The sequence below is a fragment of the Artibeus jamaicensis genome, unplaced genomic scaffold (genome assembly GCF_021234435.1).
Source record: "Artibeus jamaicensis isolate MK-2021 breed Jamaican fruit bat unplaced genomic scaffold, CSHL_Jam_final contig_471, whole genome shotgun sequence".
In the NCBI taxonomy this organism is placed as follows: Eukaryota; Metazoa; Chordata; class Mammalia; order Chiroptera; family Phyllostomidae; genus Artibeus; species Artibeus jamaicensis.
The window spans coordinates 877,684-894,671 of record NW_026521850.1 but is presented as its reverse complement, the minus strand read 5'-3'; the positions used below and the strand labels follow the sequence as shown (position 1 = coordinate 894,671).

Here is a 16,988-nt window from a genome sequence, read left to right as displayed (position 1 = left end):
CTAAGTCTGAATGTGAGCCCAGTACAGGAGGGTGGACCCCAACCCAGCTGCATCGCGGGGGCGTGGAACCTCGGGTTTCCATGGAAACTTCCTGAGATGCTTTGGGGGGGCCTCTCCTGAGAAAGGGGTGGAGCCCAAACCACCCACCACCCCGCCTCCCCCACAGACAGCCGGCCTCCTGGCCAGGTTCCCTACTCAGGGGAAGAGGGGCAGCCAGGAGCCCTGGCTCCCACGTTGTCTCGCAGCGCCAAGGGGTGCATGCGGCACACAGGCTGCAGAGCCAGGGGCCACTCTCCCAGCCTTGTCATGAAACCCCAGTGAGCTTGGTGAGTTTGAATCACCCCAAAATAGCTGGAGCCAGGGGTTTCTGCAAAGGAGAGGGGCCTTTAGGGCCCAGATGTGCTGTTTGGGGACATCATTCTGGCCGGGGCCATACCAAGTGTTAAGGGTGGAACAGACCAGTTTGTCAGCCTAAGGGCCATGCCTGGACCTGATGGGGCCACCTCAGGGCCCACTGGGAACTCAGAACTGGGGCTTGGAGCATCCAGCTGTCCCCAGTGCAGTGGCACTGCTATGCTGGGGGAGGGGCTCCATGCGCAGCCCCGTCAGCAGGTGGGGCGTGAGACTCTACTGTGCAGAGACGGCTGAGACCAGAGCCCTTGGAGGGCGCGCTCTGCACTGGGTGCTCCGGGCGCTTTTGTCACCGATGGGTGACAGAGCCGGCTGCCATAAAGAGATCTGTACTAATTCTACAAATGAGTTCACGGTCATTCCAGCCACGGGCACCAGGGGGCAGCCCTGGGCCCACACCCCTCCTCTTCCCACCCAGACCTGTACCGGGAAAGGGGGTCTGACCAAGCCTGCCTCCACGGCCACGGGCATCGCCTTTCTAGCCAACCCATCCCAGTTTCGTCCCAGCAGAAGGTGGTCAACAAGGATGGGGTGGGAGACCCGAGTGGCTGGACAGCTGGGTTCCTCCTGCAGGGGCTTCCGACTCCGGCATGGAGCAAGTGCCTGCGGCCTCAGCCAAGGCCCCAAGCCAGGGCTGCTCCGCCCACTGCGCCCCAGGTAAGTGGGGCCAGCGCGGGAGAGCGGGGAGTCGGGCCTGGGTCTGGGCTTCAGAGAGGCCATGCTGACTCGTGTCTCCCTACAGGGCAAAAGCCCCACAAGGCCGAGTGAGCTGCAGCCGCCAGCCTGGGGGCCTCTTTTAAGATGACCCGCACGGACCCGCCAGACTTGTTGGTGTCGACCGTGTATCAGGACATCAAGGTGGCGACCCCGGGGCCCGCGTCCAGGCGCCCGCCATGTGAGCGCTCCATGGCCCGGCCTGCTGCTCCCGCACCTTTCAACAAGCGCCACTGCCGCAGCTTCGACTTCCTGGAGGCGCTGGACGGGGCAGCCATGGAGACCTTCCCTGAGCCACCGCCCCCGGAGCACCCTCCGCCACGCGCCCGGCCCCGCGACAGCGAACCCCGGCGCCGCGCCCGCTCCAAGAGCGCGCCCCGCGCTCCCCCAGGCCTGGCTCCAGCCTCGCCTCCGGTGCAGCCGCGCCGAGGCCGGGAGGTCCAAAGGGCGGCGCGGGCGGAGGGATCCCCACGCCGGGATCCCACATACCCTGCGATGCGCGCGCTCGCCAATGAGCTGCACCCCATCAAGCTGCAGCCGCAGCGCGGCGGGCCAGGCCGCATCGCTCCCCTGTGCGCCACCGCCGGCCGCTGCGCACCACCGGAGCCGCCTTCCGGGCCTGCCCCCCACGTCCGCTGCCGCCTGGACATCAAGCCTGACGACGCGGTGCTGCAACACGCCGCCCGGAGCTCGCGGCCCTGCGGGCCCATGGAGACCACACCCTGGGTCCGTGCCGCTCCACAACTCCACGGTCTCACGGTGCCCGGGCCTCGCCATGTGGGACTGTCGCGCACCCCCACCCCCAGTGACTTGTACTGCACGGATACTCGGGCGCTGTACTGCGACGGGCCCTTTCCGGGGCCCCGAGACTATGTGGAGCGCCGAAGTCTGCCTTTCACCACCCCACCAGGCCCCACCCAATTCTTCTACACAGAGGAGGCCGAGGGTCACCCGGGCGGCTTAACAGCCAGCCCAGGCCCTGCCTTTGACAGCTATTTCCCCAGGCCCTTGCATCCCGAGGAGCCCCGGGGGCCCAGTCCACGGCGTGGGGGAGGCTACTATGCAGGGGACGTGCGCACTTTTCCGGTCCACCAACCGCCCTCCCGTTCCTACTACGGGGAGGGCCCCCGAGCCTATGGCCCACCCTGGGGACCCCACTATTCCCCGGAGGAGGCCCAGGCCCACCCCACCATCCGACCATTTTACACAGAGGACTTTGGGCGGTACCGAGATCGAGACGCCCTGGCGAGGACTTACCCACACCCCCGTAGCAGCCTGGCCTGGGGCGACTGGGGCATGAGGCCTTACGGAACTCTGCAGGTGGCACCTCCTCCGGACCCTGGCCCGTTGCTCGCTTCCTGGCATGGTGGCACCGGCACCAGCCCGCCACGGCTGGCCACCGACAGTCGCCACTACTCACGTTCCTGGGACAACATCCTGGCGCCCGCACCGCGCCGCGAGGACCCCCTGGGCCGCGGCCGCAGCTACGAAAACCTGCTGGGAAGAGCGGAGGTGCGGGAACCACTGGGCACGTACCCTGAAGGCCGGCGCCCGCCAGTCGTCGTGAACCTGTCCACCTCGCCCAGACGCTACGCAGCGCTGTCGCTGTCCGAGACGTCGCTGTCCGAGAAGGGCCGGTCGGGGGAGGGCCTGGGCCGCAACTGGTACGTCACACCCGAGATCACCATCACGGACAACGACCTGCGTGCCTCTGAGGGCCCGACCGCCAGGGGCTGGGAGCTTCCCCGGAACCGCCCGCGGCCTCCTGCGCCTGCCGCCCCTGACGGCCCCACTCCTGGCCGCCAGCGCAGCCTCGAGCAGCTGGATGAGCTCATCACTGACCTGGTGATCGACTCGCGGCCGACGGCCGGTCAGGGACCAGAGCCTGTGGCCGATGGCCTGGGCCGCCAGCTTCGCCGCCTGCTCAACTCGCGGCCCGCGGGCCCCGAGGCCCCCGCGCTGGCGCCGCGCTCACCACCGGCATCTGCCGGCAGCGTCGAGGACGCTGCGGGCCCGGGACAGACGGCTGACGCGTCGCCGGACCCCAGCGCGGACGAAGACGACCTCATGACGTGCTCCAACGCGCGCTGCCGGCGCACGGAGACCATGTTCAATGCCTGCCTCTACTTCAAGTCCTGCCACAGCTGCTACACCTACTACTGCTCGCGCCTGTGCCGCCGCGAGGACTGGGACGCGCACAAGGCACGCTGCGTGTACGGCCGCGTGGGCAGCGTGTGCCGCCACGTGCTACAGTTCTGCCGCGACAGTGGCCCGGTGCACCGCGCCTTCTCACGCATCGCACGTGTAGGCTTCTTGTCGCGCGGCCGCGGCGTGCTCTTCTTGGGTTTCCCGAGTCCTGGCTCCGCGGAAAACTTTCTGCGCTTCGGGCTCGAGGGGCTGCTGCTGTCACCCACCTACCTGTCCCTGCGCGAGCTGGCCACGCACGCGGCACCCCTGGGCAGCTACGCGCGTGAGTTGGCAGCTGCAGGGCGTCTCTACGAGCCGGCCGAGTGCTTCCTGCTCAGCGTGTCCGTGGCCGTAGGTCCCGGAGTTACACCTCCGGGCGCTCCCACCCGGCCCGCGCCGCGCAGCCCTGGGCCCACGGTGCGCAAGTTTGCCAAGGTGGCGCTTGCGGCCGGCAGCCCGGCGCGGCCTCCCCCGGCGCGGGGTCGCGAGCCCGATATGGAGACCTTGATTCTGACGCCGCCACCGGGCACAGCGGGCCTGGACCAGGACGGAGAGGCAGGCCGGCGCGCGCGCGAGGTGGCCTTCATCCACATCCAGCGCGAGCTGAGACTGCGCGGCGTCTTCCTGCGCCACGAGTTCCCGCACGTCTACGAGCAGCTCTGTGAGTTCGTCGAGGCCAACCGGCGCTTCACGCCCACCACCATCTACCCCACGGACCGGCGCACTGGCCGCCCCTTCATGTGCATGATCATGGCCGCCTCCGAGCCTAGAGCGTTGGACTGGGTGGCCAGCGCCAACCTGCTCGATGACATCATGTGAGGCGTGGGGTTGCGCCTTGTCCCCACCGGATCCACCTAGGGCCCGGCCCAGTTCACCCAGGGCCGCCCTCTGGCCCCGCCCAAGTTACTCAGGACCCGCCCACCCAGGGAAGCCCTGAGCCCCGCCCAGCCCACTCAGGACCGGCTGTGTCCATGTAGACCCCGCCCCTGCCTCGCCTAAGCCCGGTATCAAACTCTCCCAGTCCCCGCCCTACTCGCCCCGAGCTCCGCCCAGACGCCCACTCCGCTGTGTTTTCTACAGGCTCTGCCTTGCCCTCCTGCCGGACTGCGACTCCCCTGCCCCAGCTCTTCCCCCGGCTTCCCCAGAGGCAGGTCCTTGGCCACTTGGTGCTCCCCGCTGGGAGGCGGGGTGGGCCTGAGGACCGCCCGGCCCTGCCTTCAGCGGAGGGATCACTATTGCAGACCACACCGCGCAGATCCGGTCTGTCCGTCCGTCCCCTGTCCAAGGGCCTCCTTGGAACCTCCCCAGGCCCGCTTCGCTCTGGTCCAGGAGCTCGAGTTCACCAAAGCCTAGTCCCGTACCACTTAACACGCCCCCCCCCCCCGCCCGCCTCTTGAAGTCTGGGTTGCGTCCAGTTCAAAGGTTTTTCCTCTCTGGAGGACAACCTGGTCGGTCTCGGTGTGTCCGTGTCCCGAGCACGTCCTGCCCAGGTGGGGCACGGTGCGTTTCTACTGGTCCTAGCTCCGGCTGGAGCGGGCACAAGCCGGCCCCCGAGCCCACACGTTTTTCAGAGCTACCCGCCAACTTTCCCTCACCATCGGCCCTGCGGCCCTGCGGCCCTGCGGCAGGGGTTGAGGCGAGCGGTAGTGGAGGGGGACTCGGAAGTCTTAGGCCAAGGCGCAGGACACTCAGCCAGAGGGGAGGAGGATCAGTGTAGAGGTCAGGGTGGGGCGCTGGCAGGCGCCAGCCGAGAGCGGAGACCTGGCAGGGCGAGTCGGGCTGTCTGCCCACACCCGACAGACTGGCCCAAGTCGGGTGCCAGGGCCAGGCTCACAAACAACAGTGCAGGATCTAACCTCACAGGGGGGCCCGAAAACCGAGGGCGGGTGTGGGGTGGGGGGTAGACTTCAGGAGGAGCGCCTACGCGATGGCATATGGAGACCAGAGGACAGGTTTCCTTGGTGGGGAACTGGGCGGGGAAAGAGTGGGTGGGAGCGAGTGAAGACACAAGCTAATTGGTCAGGGCAAACCGAGGGGCGGGGCGGGGCAAACGTCGTTACACAAACGCTCCCCGCCCAGGCGCTGGATCTGTGCGTTAGTTTCTTGTGTTGCTAACTGGAAATATGTAGCTAGGTTCCCGGCTCCGGGCCGCGGGAGCGCAAGTTTGGCCCTTAGCCCGACCTCCCGCCCAGGCTCGGGCTCCCTGGAGAACGAGTGTCCGGGAGAGAGGGTGAGGCCGGGCACCCACAAGGGCCCTTCGGAAGCTCCCAGCACCCTATCGGGACCGAGAAGGGGCATCCATTGAATTAAATTTTGAACGCCTTCATTCCGGGCTCTCTCCCCCAACCGAAAGCCCCGTGACTCCCGCCCCCACACGCCTGCGCGTCCGCCTCGGCTCCGCGACTTTGCACCGGCCACGCGCTCCGCTTGTCCTATTCGCCTTCTCGCCTGCCCAAATCTGGCCGCCGCCCCACCCGCCCCCGGACCTCCGCCTGCGGCCGGCCTTCCGGCCGTACAGTTTGGAAGGACCTTGGAGCATACTGTTTCCAGGGAGCGAGTGCTTTTCGAACTAAGTAAAAACTCGAATGTAACCACTGCTGCCTCACTGTGCCGGGGCTGGGTGGGACGGGGGAGGACGGCCTACGGACAAGGTGGGATGGGGAGGCTGTCAGAGCCGGCGCGGGTCCCTCCGGCCTCATGGGTCACCTAATCACCTTCAAAGGGGCCTGGTTTTAACCACGACCCACTCCTGATTTTACTTTCCCCTTTAAGTGGGAGTCCCGAGGTCCAAAAGGCTGCGAGAAGCTGGACTACGATTGGCCAGTCTGTGCTGCGTGTTGGCGGCACGATTGGCTGAGGCTGAGGGCCGGGGCTGCATGCCGCCGCGGGATTGGCTGTGGGCTCCCAGGGCCCGCCTCTCGCGCTGTCGACGCAGCCCCGGTTGGCGTGGGGGGAGTACGGAGGGCTGCAAAGGCTGGCGAGCTCCGGGGAACATGGCGGCGGCGGACCTCGCCCAGATTCCCGATGTGGACATCGACCCGGACGGCGTCTTCAAGTACGTGCTGATTCGAGTCCGCGCGGCAGCGCCGTCCGAGGCCCCGGCCGGGGAGAGCAAGGACATCGTGCGCGGCTACAAGTGGGCCGAGTACCACGGTGAGGGCGGAGATGAGGACCAGGGGCGGGGCCGCTGCGTTTGTGGGCGGGGCTGAGGGGCGTCGTGGGAGGGGCTTTCGCGCGGGGTCTGGGGCGCTTGGGGCCTAGAGGCTACCATGGCCCGACCCTTCTCTCTCAGTCCTGCGCCCCTGCTCAGGCGTAGGGACTCCTCCCCTCCCCAGCTTGGAGGGGCTCCTTTCCTGGGGTATCAGCTGTTCAGAGCTGGGGCTTCGGACCCCTGGCCAAGGGCAGCCAGAGCTGAGTGCTGCACTCTTCCCCGTCCCAGCCGACATCTACGACAAGGTATCTGGCGAGATGCAGAAGAAGGGCTATGACTGCGAGTGCCTGGGAGGCGGGCGCATTTCCCACCAGAGCCAGGACAAGAAGATCCACGTGTATGGCTACTCCATGGTGAGGCTGCAGGCCCGGCCGGCCCTCCAAGCCGCCCGACTGCTCTCGCTACTGTCTCAGCTGCAGAACTCACTCCCGGCCCGCAGCCTCCCTGTTCCCCACGTGGACAGGGTGGGAGGGAGACCACTGCCTGCCCTGCAGCGACAGGGGGCTGGGTCCTGCCCCTGCCCCAAGAGCCTGATTGTGCTGTCACTGCCCCCCAGCCCTTTGAGTCGTCAGTTTTGGGGTAAAACTCAGAGGCCCCTCCCTCTTCCTTTACCAAGCTACCAGTGGAAACTCAGGGGCTTTCTTTCAGCACCTGGAAGAGCTTGGGCCTTGTGCTAAAGGGCCCCACTACGAGGTCTGTTCACCTTGGTGGCGACCTGGGGTGGTTGGAGGATGCTTGCACTTGGCCCTGCTCTGGAGCCCCTGCCCCGATCTGGCTTCTCAGCGTCACAGCCAACTGTGACACGGGCCAGCACACGGGCTGTAAGAAACGCTGTTTCTCTTCAGGGATTTGGTCGGGCCCAGCACTCCGTCTCCACTGAGAAGATCAAGGCCAGGTACCCTGATTACGAGGTCACGTGGGCTGATGACGGCTACTGAGGGCCCCTGAGGCCTGCTGACTCCAGCTGCCCGTTCAGGACTCTGCCCCTGAAGCCCCCTCCATACCCGCCCTGTCCCAGCGTCCTGCCACCCTGCACAGACCTCGGGGACAGACACCAGCCTGGCCCAGGGCTCAGGTTTACCTCGCCAACTGGAATTAAATAAAGTATTGTCACCTCAGCTGGGTCCCTGGGTGCTGTGCATCTTGGCTTCTCTGTTCCTAGGTCATCTCTCAAGACCCTGAGGTCATCTCTCAAGACCCTGAGGGCAGGTAGCAGAGAGCCAGAGGCAGCCCTGGGGGCAGCAGGTCCCCTCCGGGCTGCCCCTCATCCAGCTCCACCTCTGGGGGCCCCAGGGAGTGACAGTGCACAGTCAGCCCTTTGGGGTCTGATAAGGGTCCCCCCACCGCTGGCTGCTGTCCCTATTTATGGCCTGCCTCTCCTCGTGGCTGCTACATCCAAGGACCTCTGGGAGGATGCCCATCTCACTCTTGCACAAGAAGTTAGTGCCTGGTCCCTTGGTGCCTGCGGCGGGGGTGCCATGCAGGGAGGAGGCCAGTGACCACTGCCCTGGAGGCTTATTCCAGTGTGCCCACGTGCTCTGCCAGCTGAGGTCGCACACCAAGAATGGTTGGTCTGTGACCCCTTGTTTCTATGACCAGGGCCCACAGCCCAGGAGAACGGGCAGAGCCTCCTGACATGAAGCTGGGAGCCCCTCTCCCAGAAGCAGCTCCCCACTTGCTGGTGCAGGGCTGTGGGAAATTCCCAGGCACAGGGAGGTGCAGCTGTCCCTGTGGCCCACTGAGAACACAGGTGTGCCTTCAGGAAGCTCACGGCGGCCTCTCTGCCGGCCACATGTACCAATGAGGAATGCTTCAGGGAGCCAGGCCCCCGGGTCACAGCGTCAATGACCAGCAGAGCCTGGCTCTCAACCCTGCACAGGGGTGGGGGGATCTGTGGTCTGTGCTGTGAGAAGCGGGCCCCTGGGGACCCAGCCATGCTGCTTAGGACAGCTGCCCATGAGGAATTGATGGTTGATGAGTGAGCAAGTGAACAGGAACCACAGACTGAGAGAGAGATGGAGGTGGCTGAGGTCTGTGGCTGCTGGCCCCCCTCCACGGGTTTGCACAGGCCGGGCTCCTGCTGGCAGCCTGGGCCGGGCTGACCTCACAGCCACGGTGGGGACAGAGCCCTGGGAGAAGTGGCTGCAGCCAGTGCTTCCTGGAGTTGCCTCCAGCAGGGCGTTTGGGGCAAGGCTGGAGGCGCTGCACTGGTGGGAAGCTGACCTGGGCCATAGGCGCCTCTCTCGGACACTTAACGACCGGAAGTTCACCCTCAGCAGCCAGGGTGGGGCTGGCAGAGGGGTCACAGGTACAGGAGGGGCCGGGGCCCTCTCTCCAAGTTAGAGCAGAGTCCATGCGTACAGGTGAGGGCTGGAAACCGGCCAAAGTCCCCACCAGGCTGCGCAGGGCCCATGCAGCTCGTAGCCTTACTTCTGTGGCCTGACCATGCCTCTGCCCGGCCAGATCCTGCCTGCCCTGGTCCTGCTCCTGGGTGAGTCATCGGGCCCGGCTCCTGAAGCAGGGCTGGCTAGGGACTTGGGTAGCAGGCCCCAGGTGACCTGCTTCGGGGGTTGCCTGCTAGGGAAGGGCAAGGCTCCTGCTCGCCCAGGCCCGAGGTGAGAGGGCCATGAGGCAGAGCCATGCTCCTGGACTGGGGGGTCTGGGTCACCCACTGATAAATCCCCTCGGGGGCACCCTGCCTGCAGGGGTCCCGTTCCCCACCCCCAGGGGTGTCCCGCATGGGGAGCCACTGGGCCCAGGCACGCGCACATCCCTCCACACTGACAGCCAGCCTCTCTAGGGCCAGACACACTCTGCTTGGCCTGCACAGGGCGCCCCAGCCACAGGCCCAGCCACCCTGGGCCTTTCTGACCCCACTCTGAAACCCAAAGTGGGACACCAGCAGCCTGGGCTCCCAGGCCTAAGGGTTCTGGGACCTGGGACCTCCCAGCCATACCAGGAAGTGGAAAGACCCCCTGCCTGAGACCACCCGGCTGTCTATTCCCTGGCAGCAGGGCCTCCAGGCTGGGCCTGGACCCCAGCCACTGTGGGACCCCAGGCCATACCGTGTGTGACTTCGTGTGTGACTGCAGGGACTGCTCCGAGGAGATCCAGCGCAGTGAGCCAGTGCCCATGGGGTGGGGGGGCAGGCCAGTGGCCAGCAGCTCCCCTCATTCTCCACTGTCCCAGGTCACAGTGGGGTCTCGCACGCCCGGAGCACCCCCTTCACCTGCGACTTTGAGTAGGACTCCTGGGGCTGGCGAGACATCAGCACCTCGGGCTGCAGCCGCGGGACCAGGCGGGAGCCGCGCTGGGGGCCCCGGTCTGCGCTCAGACCACACTCTGGGCACTGACCTGGGTGAGGCCTGGCCACCCCCCTTCTTGGGTTCCTGTGCTGCCCCCTCCCTGCTTTGACTCCTGCCCCATCTCCTGACCTGGCTGCCTGTCCAGGCTCGTGCATGGCCGGTGGCACCCATCCTGGGAAAGAGGCATCTGTTGCAGCCCGGTGCTCCCCTGTGCTACGTGAGGCAGCCCCTGCCTGTGAGCTGAGGCTCTGGCACCATGCAGCCTCTGGAGGTGTGCGCCCAGGACCCTGCGACCCCTGCACACACGCCCCCGCCCCCTGCAGTGGTGTGCCCCAAGAGAGGGCGGGAGGGGCAGGGAGGGACAGGAAGAGAAGGCTGGCCATTGCAGAGAGCTGGAGTGTGCCCCAGAGCAGGGGCAGGGCGCAGCCAGCAGGCAGGAGGGGGCTGGAGGGGCTCAGCTGCTCCGTGACCCCCCGCTACAGAGGTGGCTGAGCTGAGGCTGGAGCTGACCCGCAGCACTGAGACGCTGGCCCTGTGGCAGAGCCCAGGGCCCTGCGGTCCTGGCTGGCAGAAGCTGGTGGTGGCCCTTGGCTGTATCTGGGGGCCACTTCCGGGTGAGCCAGAGGGTGCTCTAGACGGGGAAGTGGGGGGGATGAAGGTTGGGTCTGAGCCCTGGCTTAGGTCCTAAGGACCGTGTTCTCTTCAGCTGACCTCTGCCACCCGAAACGTCACCCACAGGGATGCTGTGGCTTTGGATGACATGGCCTTCCAGGGCTGTGGGCTGCCCTGTAAGACCCCCCACGTGGGCCCAAGCTGGGCGCAGCAGAGTGGCAGAGCCCCTCAGCTGCTTACTCCCTGCTCAGGAGGTCTCGAGACCCACCCCTAGCCGCCCTCCCCCTGGGTCTCAGGCCAGGGTGACAGTTACCCCTCCCCCACGCAGCGCCCCAGACACGCTGCCCCCAGGGGCATCACCACTGCCGAAACGAGGCCTGCGTGCAGCCCCACCCGCTGTTCCACGGTGAGTGTGACTGTGGAGACAGTTCAGATGAGCACACGCCCACTTACAGTGAGCCAGGGTTCTCATTCTGAGAGCATGGGAGGGGGCCGCGCCTTGATTGGTCCTCCCCGGGTTGGCGGGTTGTGTCCAGAGATGGAGCCCGAGGCCCTCCGAATCCCAGGAGGCCAGGGACAGGGCGGGGGCCCTGCTCAGTGGCCTGAGCCTGCTTCCCGCCCTAGGCCACCACATGTCCACCGACTTTGAGACGGGGCTGGGCCTGTGGAACTACTTGGAGGGCTGGGGCTGGAACCACAGCGCCAGACCGGGCCCAGCACCCCGAGCGCCTCACCTGGCCGTGCCGAGACCACAGCTGGAACAGCACATAGGGTGTGGCCCCCTGGGGGCCCTGGGCAGCAGCCCTAGCCCCCGGCCCACCCTTTCCCACCCCTGCTCTTTCCCCAGGCTACTTCCTGGCCTCTGGCTGTGCCCGGTGCCTCTGCTGTTCTCCTCAGCCCCGGGTTCCAGGCTTCGGGTCCCTGTGGCTGCTCAGTGTGGCAGGCTGGCGGGGGGCACAGGACTGCCTGTCCTGGCCACCGGGTCCCGGGCGTCTCCCCTGACCTCCTTCTGTGCCTTCCCAGCTCATCTTCTACCACGACCTACACGGGTCTGAGCCCGGCCTCCTCTGGCTGCACCTGCAGGTTCAGAGCCCGGCAGCTGCTGAGCCCGTCCTGCTGCGCAGGTGCCACAGGGAGCTGGGGGCCACCTGGGTTCGAGACTGGGTTGACATCCAGAGCAAGCACCCCTTCCGGTGAGGCTGCCAGGGTGGCGGGGGGCAGCTGTTGGTATGTGGGCTTTGAGAGGCCAGAGCTGGGTGGGTGGCTTACAGGTGACCACTCCTGAAGGGCCGTGAGTGGTGACAGGGACCGGGAGTGAGGGAGCAGACCCTGGGGACAGGAGGTGGATGCTAGGTGCCTCCTCAGATTCTCCTGGCTGGACAGACGGGTCCCAGGGGCGTCGTGGGCCTGGACAACCTCATCCTGTCTACCGGCTGCGGACCGGCCCTGGGTGAGCCTGCTGAGCCCCTCCCTCCCCAGGCAAGCCCGGCCCCCGCACCCGCGCCCCCATTCTGTTCTGCCCTACAGAGGTGCCATGCCCACCCCCAGGGCTCTGGGCCTAGTCCCAGAGTTTCTGTGAGCAGGGCCATCTCTCCTGCGGTGACCTGTGTACCGCCCCCCCCCCCCCAGCAGCTGTGTGACTTCCAGCAGCAGCAGTGTGAGGGGGGCGAGGATGAGCAGGACTGTGGGGAGGGCCGGCTGGAGCGGCAGGGTCCTCCCTCCCTCTGGAATTCTCAATGCTGGGGGGCAGGCCCCAGGACGGAGCAGCACTCCCGGCCGTTGTAGGCACCAAGGACTTCGAGCACCCCACGGCAGGGGGCTGGGAGGACACCAGGGTGGGGCGGCTGCAGTGGGGTCGACTCCCAGCCCAGGACAGCGGGGCCCCCAGCGAGGATGCTGGTGGGGCTGCTGCTGGTGAGGCCCCAGTCTCCCGTCCGGGCCAGCAGGGCTGGACCCCCAGAGGGGTCCCCTGCTCTGCCTCTTCCACTAGGGAGGTCCTCTGAGCTGGGGGTCCCAGGAAGGAGTCAGCCCTAAGAGGTTCTGCCCTTACCCAGGGCACTTCCTGTCCCTGCAGAGAGCCTGGGGGCAGCTGACCTGGGAGGCCCTCAGGCCCCACCATGAACTCCACCTGGCTCACTACTTCCAGAGTCACACCCAAGGTACCTCTGTCCCACTGTCCCTTCAGGCCCCTTGCCCAGCCCTGGGCCCAGAGCTCCATGGTGTGCCCTGCAGGAGGGTGGAGGCGGGTGACTTACCCCCCGGTGACTGACCCCTTGGCCAGGCTTCCTGGCCCTACTCATGGTGCAGGGCGGCACCCGGGAGCCAGTGTGGGAGGCCCTGAGTGGCAGCAGAGGCTGTGTCTGGGAGGTGGACACAGTCCTGTCGGGGAGACACCAACGGCCTTCCCGGACGAGCAGGGCAGCCTGGGGCGGGGGGCGGGAGCTGGTGGAGCCAGCCCTGACTTCACAGCCCCTCCCTCACACCCCCCATGAAGCTGGAGTCTGTCGGCCTGGTGGACGTGGACAGCCCTGGTCAGCAGGGTGCTGGGGTGGACAATGTGCTCAGGAAGGACTGCAGCCCCACCAAGAAAGACACAGGTCTTCCCCCCGCTGCCCACACCCAGGCCCCACCCCAGGGCTGCCACCCAGACCACCTCAAGGGACCTCTGGAGACCTGCTCCAGAGAGCGAGTCCCCTGGCCTCTCTGGGGCTGCAGGGGTACAGAGCGGGCACGGGTTTGCTGAGCTACCGCTGCCCGCCCCCAGAGGTCTCCTGTAACTTCGAGTGGGGCACATGCAGCTGGCACACTGGCCACCTCACAGACACCCACTGGCACCAGGTGGAGAGCCAGGGCCCCCGGCACAACTACAGCACAGGCAAAGGTAGGGTTGGGGCACCCAGGCTAGCGAGGCAGTGCCCAGGAGTGGGGGTGGCGTCCAGGCTCGGGGTGCCTCTCCCTGACCCCCCCCATAGGCCACCTCAGGCTCCTGGACCCCACAGACCCTCCAGCCCGAGGCCCTGGGGCCCACCTGCTCACCCAGCCCCAGACGGCGGCAGCTGCTCAGGAGCGCCTCTCTGGTACCACCTCCACGGCCCCAGATTGGTGAGTCTCCCAGAGCAGGGCAGGGCTTGGAGGCTCCAGGTGGCCCCAGCCTGTCTGTGCCCCTTGGGGGCTGTGGGCGGGGCAGGGAGCTGTCAGGACTGGGGTCTGCTCCCCTCCAAACCCCTCTCTCCCTGTAGGGACACTGCACCTGGTCATGAGGCAGGACGGAGAACACGCCGCTGTGGTTGCAGTCAGGCACCCGCGGAACCGCTGGCACGAGGCCTGGGCCGCGCTCCACCGCCAGACTGACTCTGGTGCCCAGTACCAAGCGAGGTCCGGCTCCTGGGCGAGGGGGGCGGCAGCACAAGGCCCCAGTGCTGACACCCCCTGCCCCCAGCTGCTGTTTGAGGGCCTCTGGGATGGGTACCAGGGCACCATGGCGCTGGGCGATGTGGCCTTGCAGCCTGGGCCCTGCTGGGCCCGAGTGCCGCTCCTCTGAGGACTCGGCCTGAGGCTTCTCCACGGGGGGGGGGGGGGGGGGGGCTGGGTCTGGACTTGCCAGGCCAGTGCCATAGCCAGACCATCTGGGGCCCTGGTGCTGACCACACTTTGAAAACAGCTCAGGGTGCCTGCTTGGGCGGGGCTGAGGGCTGGGGACAGGGCCAAGAGCAGGGCTGGGAGGCCCACCCCCAGGGCACAACCTGATAGTGGCCAGGAGCCCACAGTCCCTGCCCAGAGGTCATGTGGCCTCCCTGACCTCAGAGAAGCACAGGCCACTGGCCCAACCCGCCCGCCTGACCTTCTGGCCCCACCTGAGCATCCACAACCCGGTGAGGGCTCCACGGAGAAGGGGCCGCGTGTCCGCGCCAGCCCCCGCCCAAGGCTGTGCAGGAGCCCACTGCTGTGAGGCCCTGAGAGGGCACAGGTCCCCCACTGCTGCTGACCTGGGCTGGCTGTCTGGCGGGGCAGGTACCCTGCAGGTCCACGTGGAGGAGGCCGAGAGGCGACAGGTGCTCAGCATCAGCAACCACGGAGGTCGCGTGCCTGGCGCCTGGGCAGTGTGGGCGTGCAGGCCCAGTGGGCTGGAGGTTGAGTGCCGGGGCATGGCCCCCCCTCACCCGGTCCCTGGGCTGTCCGGACCAGGCCTGGTGTGAGGTCACCTTGCCCTGTGCCCGCCCAGGTGGTGTTTGAGGCCGCGGCCACTGGCGCAGAGTGCTCCTACATCGTTCGGGATGACCTGCTCCTGTGACACGGGCCTTGCCCTGGTCAGGGGGGAAGCCTGCCGCCTGGCGCCGGGGCCTGCTATGCAGTGATGCTGGGGAGGTGGCAGCTCCGTGCTGGCACTGCCCCAAAGCCAGTGCTGCCCCAGGATGGGGGGCAGGGGCAGCGCCGCTCACTGCCCAGGTTCCTTGCAGCCTCCTAGACTTTGAGACTGACCTGCCATGGCCTGCCATGGCTTGGCCTGGGTGGGTACAGCTGGGACTGGAGCAGCAAAAACACACCCTCTCCATACCCCCAGACCCCATGAACCACACCCTGGGCACTGATGCAGGTGGGTCTGAGGTGAGGAGGGGCCCTGAGCTGCACCCACCTGGGGGCACACACCCCACCCAGCTCGGGCCTGCCAGCCCAGTTTGTCCACAATCCCACCAGGGTCTGAGGCCTCGGGTCAGGGCACAGCCCCATGCAGTCAGGTGGGCACCCCCGGTCTCCTTCCCAGGCCACTCTGAAACCAGCTTGCTGGGCCCAGGGGGCCGGGTGGCCTGGCTGCACAGCCAGCCTCTGCCAGCCAGAGGCTACCTGCCTGTGCTTCTGGTACCACCTGGGCTTCCCCGAGCACTTCCGTGAGTCAGCCTGGCTGGTGGGGCCTGGGTGGTGGGCGCGGCAGGGCCCTGGGGACCCCCCGCCCCCTGGCCCACACTCTCAGACAAAGGTGAGCTGAGGGTGCTTCTGCACAGCACCCGGGGCCAGCTGGCTGTGTGGGGCACAAGTGGGCACCTGCAGCGGCAGTGGCTGGAAGGCCATGTGGAGGTGGCCAGTGCTGAGGAGTTCCAGGTGAGGCCGGGGCACTCGGAGGAAGGGGGCCTCTGGGGGCTCACGTGGGGCTGTCTTCCTCCTCTAGTCACAGAGCCTCTCCTCCCCCGGTCAGGTCGTGTTCTAAGCCACTCTGGGGGGCCAGCCAGCACTGGGGCCCATCACCCTGGACGATACTGAGTATCTGGCTGGGCAGCGTTGCCAGCTGCCTGTGCCCAGCCCCGCCCAAGTGGGCCGACCACGCTCTGGGCCTGGGCCTCTGTGGCCCTCGGCCCACGGGGCTGCCTGAGAGACTGGGAGAGCCGCCAAGGCTGGCCCTTCACCACCCACTCCCTCCCATGCCCGCCTGCCCCTTCCCGGGCCCCTGAGCTGCGTGCATGCTCTGCTCCCAGGGTGTGGCCAGGCCCTGGGGGTGCCAGTCAGGCCACAGGCTGAAGCCAGCCTCTTCCTGGAGTGCTTGCTGGCTGCTGTTACTCCACCATACCGTGGTGGCCAGCCTGGATCCGTGACGCCTGCTGGCCAGGTCCCCAGCCTTGGCCTGCAGCCTGTGCGGGCACAGCACCCGTCTACAGCAGTGAACCCCAGGAACCCCCGGGGCGGGGAGGAGCAGAGACTGGTATGCCCAGGCATCGCTCTTGGCCTCAGGGCTGGGACTCACAGGGACAGCTCAAGTCCCAGGGTTTACTGCCCTGTGGCCCGCAAGGGACACGGCAGTGGCCACGGTGGTGTCAGCCTGGGCAGGCAGTGCCCTCCTCTTCCTCGTGTTCCTGGTACTGCTCAGACTCCTGGGACGGCTCTGGCTGCGGAAGAAGGGGGCTGCCGCTCCTGGCGCAGGACAGGCACCACAGCCCCGGGCCCTGACACCATCCTCTTCAGTGGGGTAGGCCCGCACAGGTGGGGGGTGGGCGGGGAGCTGCCGTACCCTGCACTTGGCTTGTCTCTGGAGCACAGGCAGCACGGGGCAGGGACCCTCCCGGCCCGCACGGCAGCCAGCAGGCTCCTCACCTCCTCCTAGGACCCAGTTGCCCTGCCCGCATCGGTCACCAGCGACCTGTAGACCCAGAGAAGACACCCCTGGCTCCTCGGGTGAGCCTCTCCCGTCCCGTGGGCCTTGGTCAGAAGGGACTCCGGCCTTCCCTGGTGCTGGGCAGATGCCCTCAGGCCCCACCTGCAGACCGCCACACCCAGCCCAGCCCGGCCCTCAGCCCAACAATAAACTCCCCAGCCTGGGAGGGCAGCCCCTGTCCCACCAGCCCATCTCTGAGTCCGGTTCCTGAAGGGTCCCTGGGCCCAGCATCCCACGGTCAAGGTCCCCCAGTGCCACAGACGACGTGTCTGAAAACAGAGCCCACTCGTGCCCCAGAATGCTCCTGAGCAGGTCCCTGGGGAGCCCACCCCCCACCCTTGTGCAGGAAGATGGAGCCAGCCTTTCTGACCCAGGGAGGGCACTGGGCTCTGCTCTCCCAGGGTGG

The 16,988-nt window shown here is 67.2% G+C and overlaps 3 protein-coding genes across 3 annotated transcripts; all 3 read left to right on the top strand.

Annotated features, from left to right (window-relative positions):
• The first annotated feature begins 1,212 nt into the window (after positions 1 to 1,212).
• On the top strand, positions 1,213 to 4,266 carry AJM1 (apical junction component 1 homolog). Its single transcript, XM_037127679.2, has one exon. It carries the CDS (start codon positions 1,213 to 1,215, stop codon positions 4,129 to 4,131), a length of 2,919 nt encoding a protein of 972 aa, XP_036983574.2. The 3' UTR covers positions 4,132 to 4,266.
• A 1,167-nt stretch (positions 4,267 to 5,433) lies between these two features.
• PHPT1 (phosphohistidine phosphatase 1) lies at positions 5,434 to 7,641 on the top strand. The gene is made up of 4 exons (XM_037127829.2): positions 5,434 to 5,885; positions 6,085 to 6,465; positions 6,752 to 6,876; positions 7,369 to 7,641. Coding segments are annotated over exons 1-4 (600 nt in total). The 5' UTR covers positions 5,434 to 5,884; the 3' UTR covers positions 7,462 to 7,641.
• A 1,327-nt stretch (positions 7,642 to 8,968) lies between these two features.
• On the top strand, positions 8,969 to 16,573 carry MAMDC4 (MAM domain containing 4). Its single transcript, XM_053667639.1, is given in 41 exon segments — positions 8,969 to 9,014; positions 9,535 to 9,555; positions 9,558 to 9,641; positions 9,713 to 9,808; positions 9,811 to 9,834; positions 9,837 to 9,881; positions 9,974 to 10,099; positions 10,311 to 10,442; positions 10,518 to 10,616; positions 10,769 to 10,894; positions 11,065 to 11,147; positions 11,149 to 11,203; positions 11,288 to 11,379; positions 11,464 to 11,630; positions 11,802 to 11,969; positions 12,011 to 12,059; positions 12,061 to 12,133; positions 12,226 to 12,354; positions 12,495 to 12,599; positions 12,722 to 12,858; positions 12,935 to 13,037; positions 13,205 to 13,321; positions 13,413 to 13,511; positions 13,514 to 13,542; positions 13,706 to 13,810; positions 13,880 to 13,959; positions 13,961 to 14,024; positions 14,062 to 14,107; positions 14,176 to 14,310; positions 14,449 to 14,519; positions 14,522 to 14,614; positions 14,663 to 14,786; positions 14,916 to 14,999; positions 15,002 to 15,034; positions 15,203 to 15,272; positions 15,274 to 15,326; positions 15,410 to 15,537; positions 15,632 to 15,740; positions 16,219 to 16,329; positions 16,332 to 16,396; positions 16,532 to 16,573. Coding segments are annotated over 41 exon segments (3,618 nt in total).
• Positions 16,574 to 16,988: the final 415 nt, after the last annotated feature.

What these genes read in the sequence shown, in the direction of transcription:
- PHPT1 (XM_037127829.2), top strand. An exon ending in CAAGTGGGCCGAGTACCACG is followed by an intron (nt 6,466 to 6,751) that starts GTGAGGGCGGAG and finishes TCCCCGTCCCAG; the next exon opens with CCGACATCTACGACAAGGTA. An exon ending in ACGTGTATGGCTACTCCATG is followed by an intron (nt 6,877 to 7,368) that starts GTGAGGCTGCAG and finishes GTTTCTCTTCAG; the next exon opens with GGATTTGGTCGGGCCCAGCA.
- AJM1 (XM_037127679.2), top strand. Translation starts at nt 1,213, where the DNA reads ATGACCCGCACGGACCCGCCAGACTTGTTGGTGTCGACCGTGTATCAG.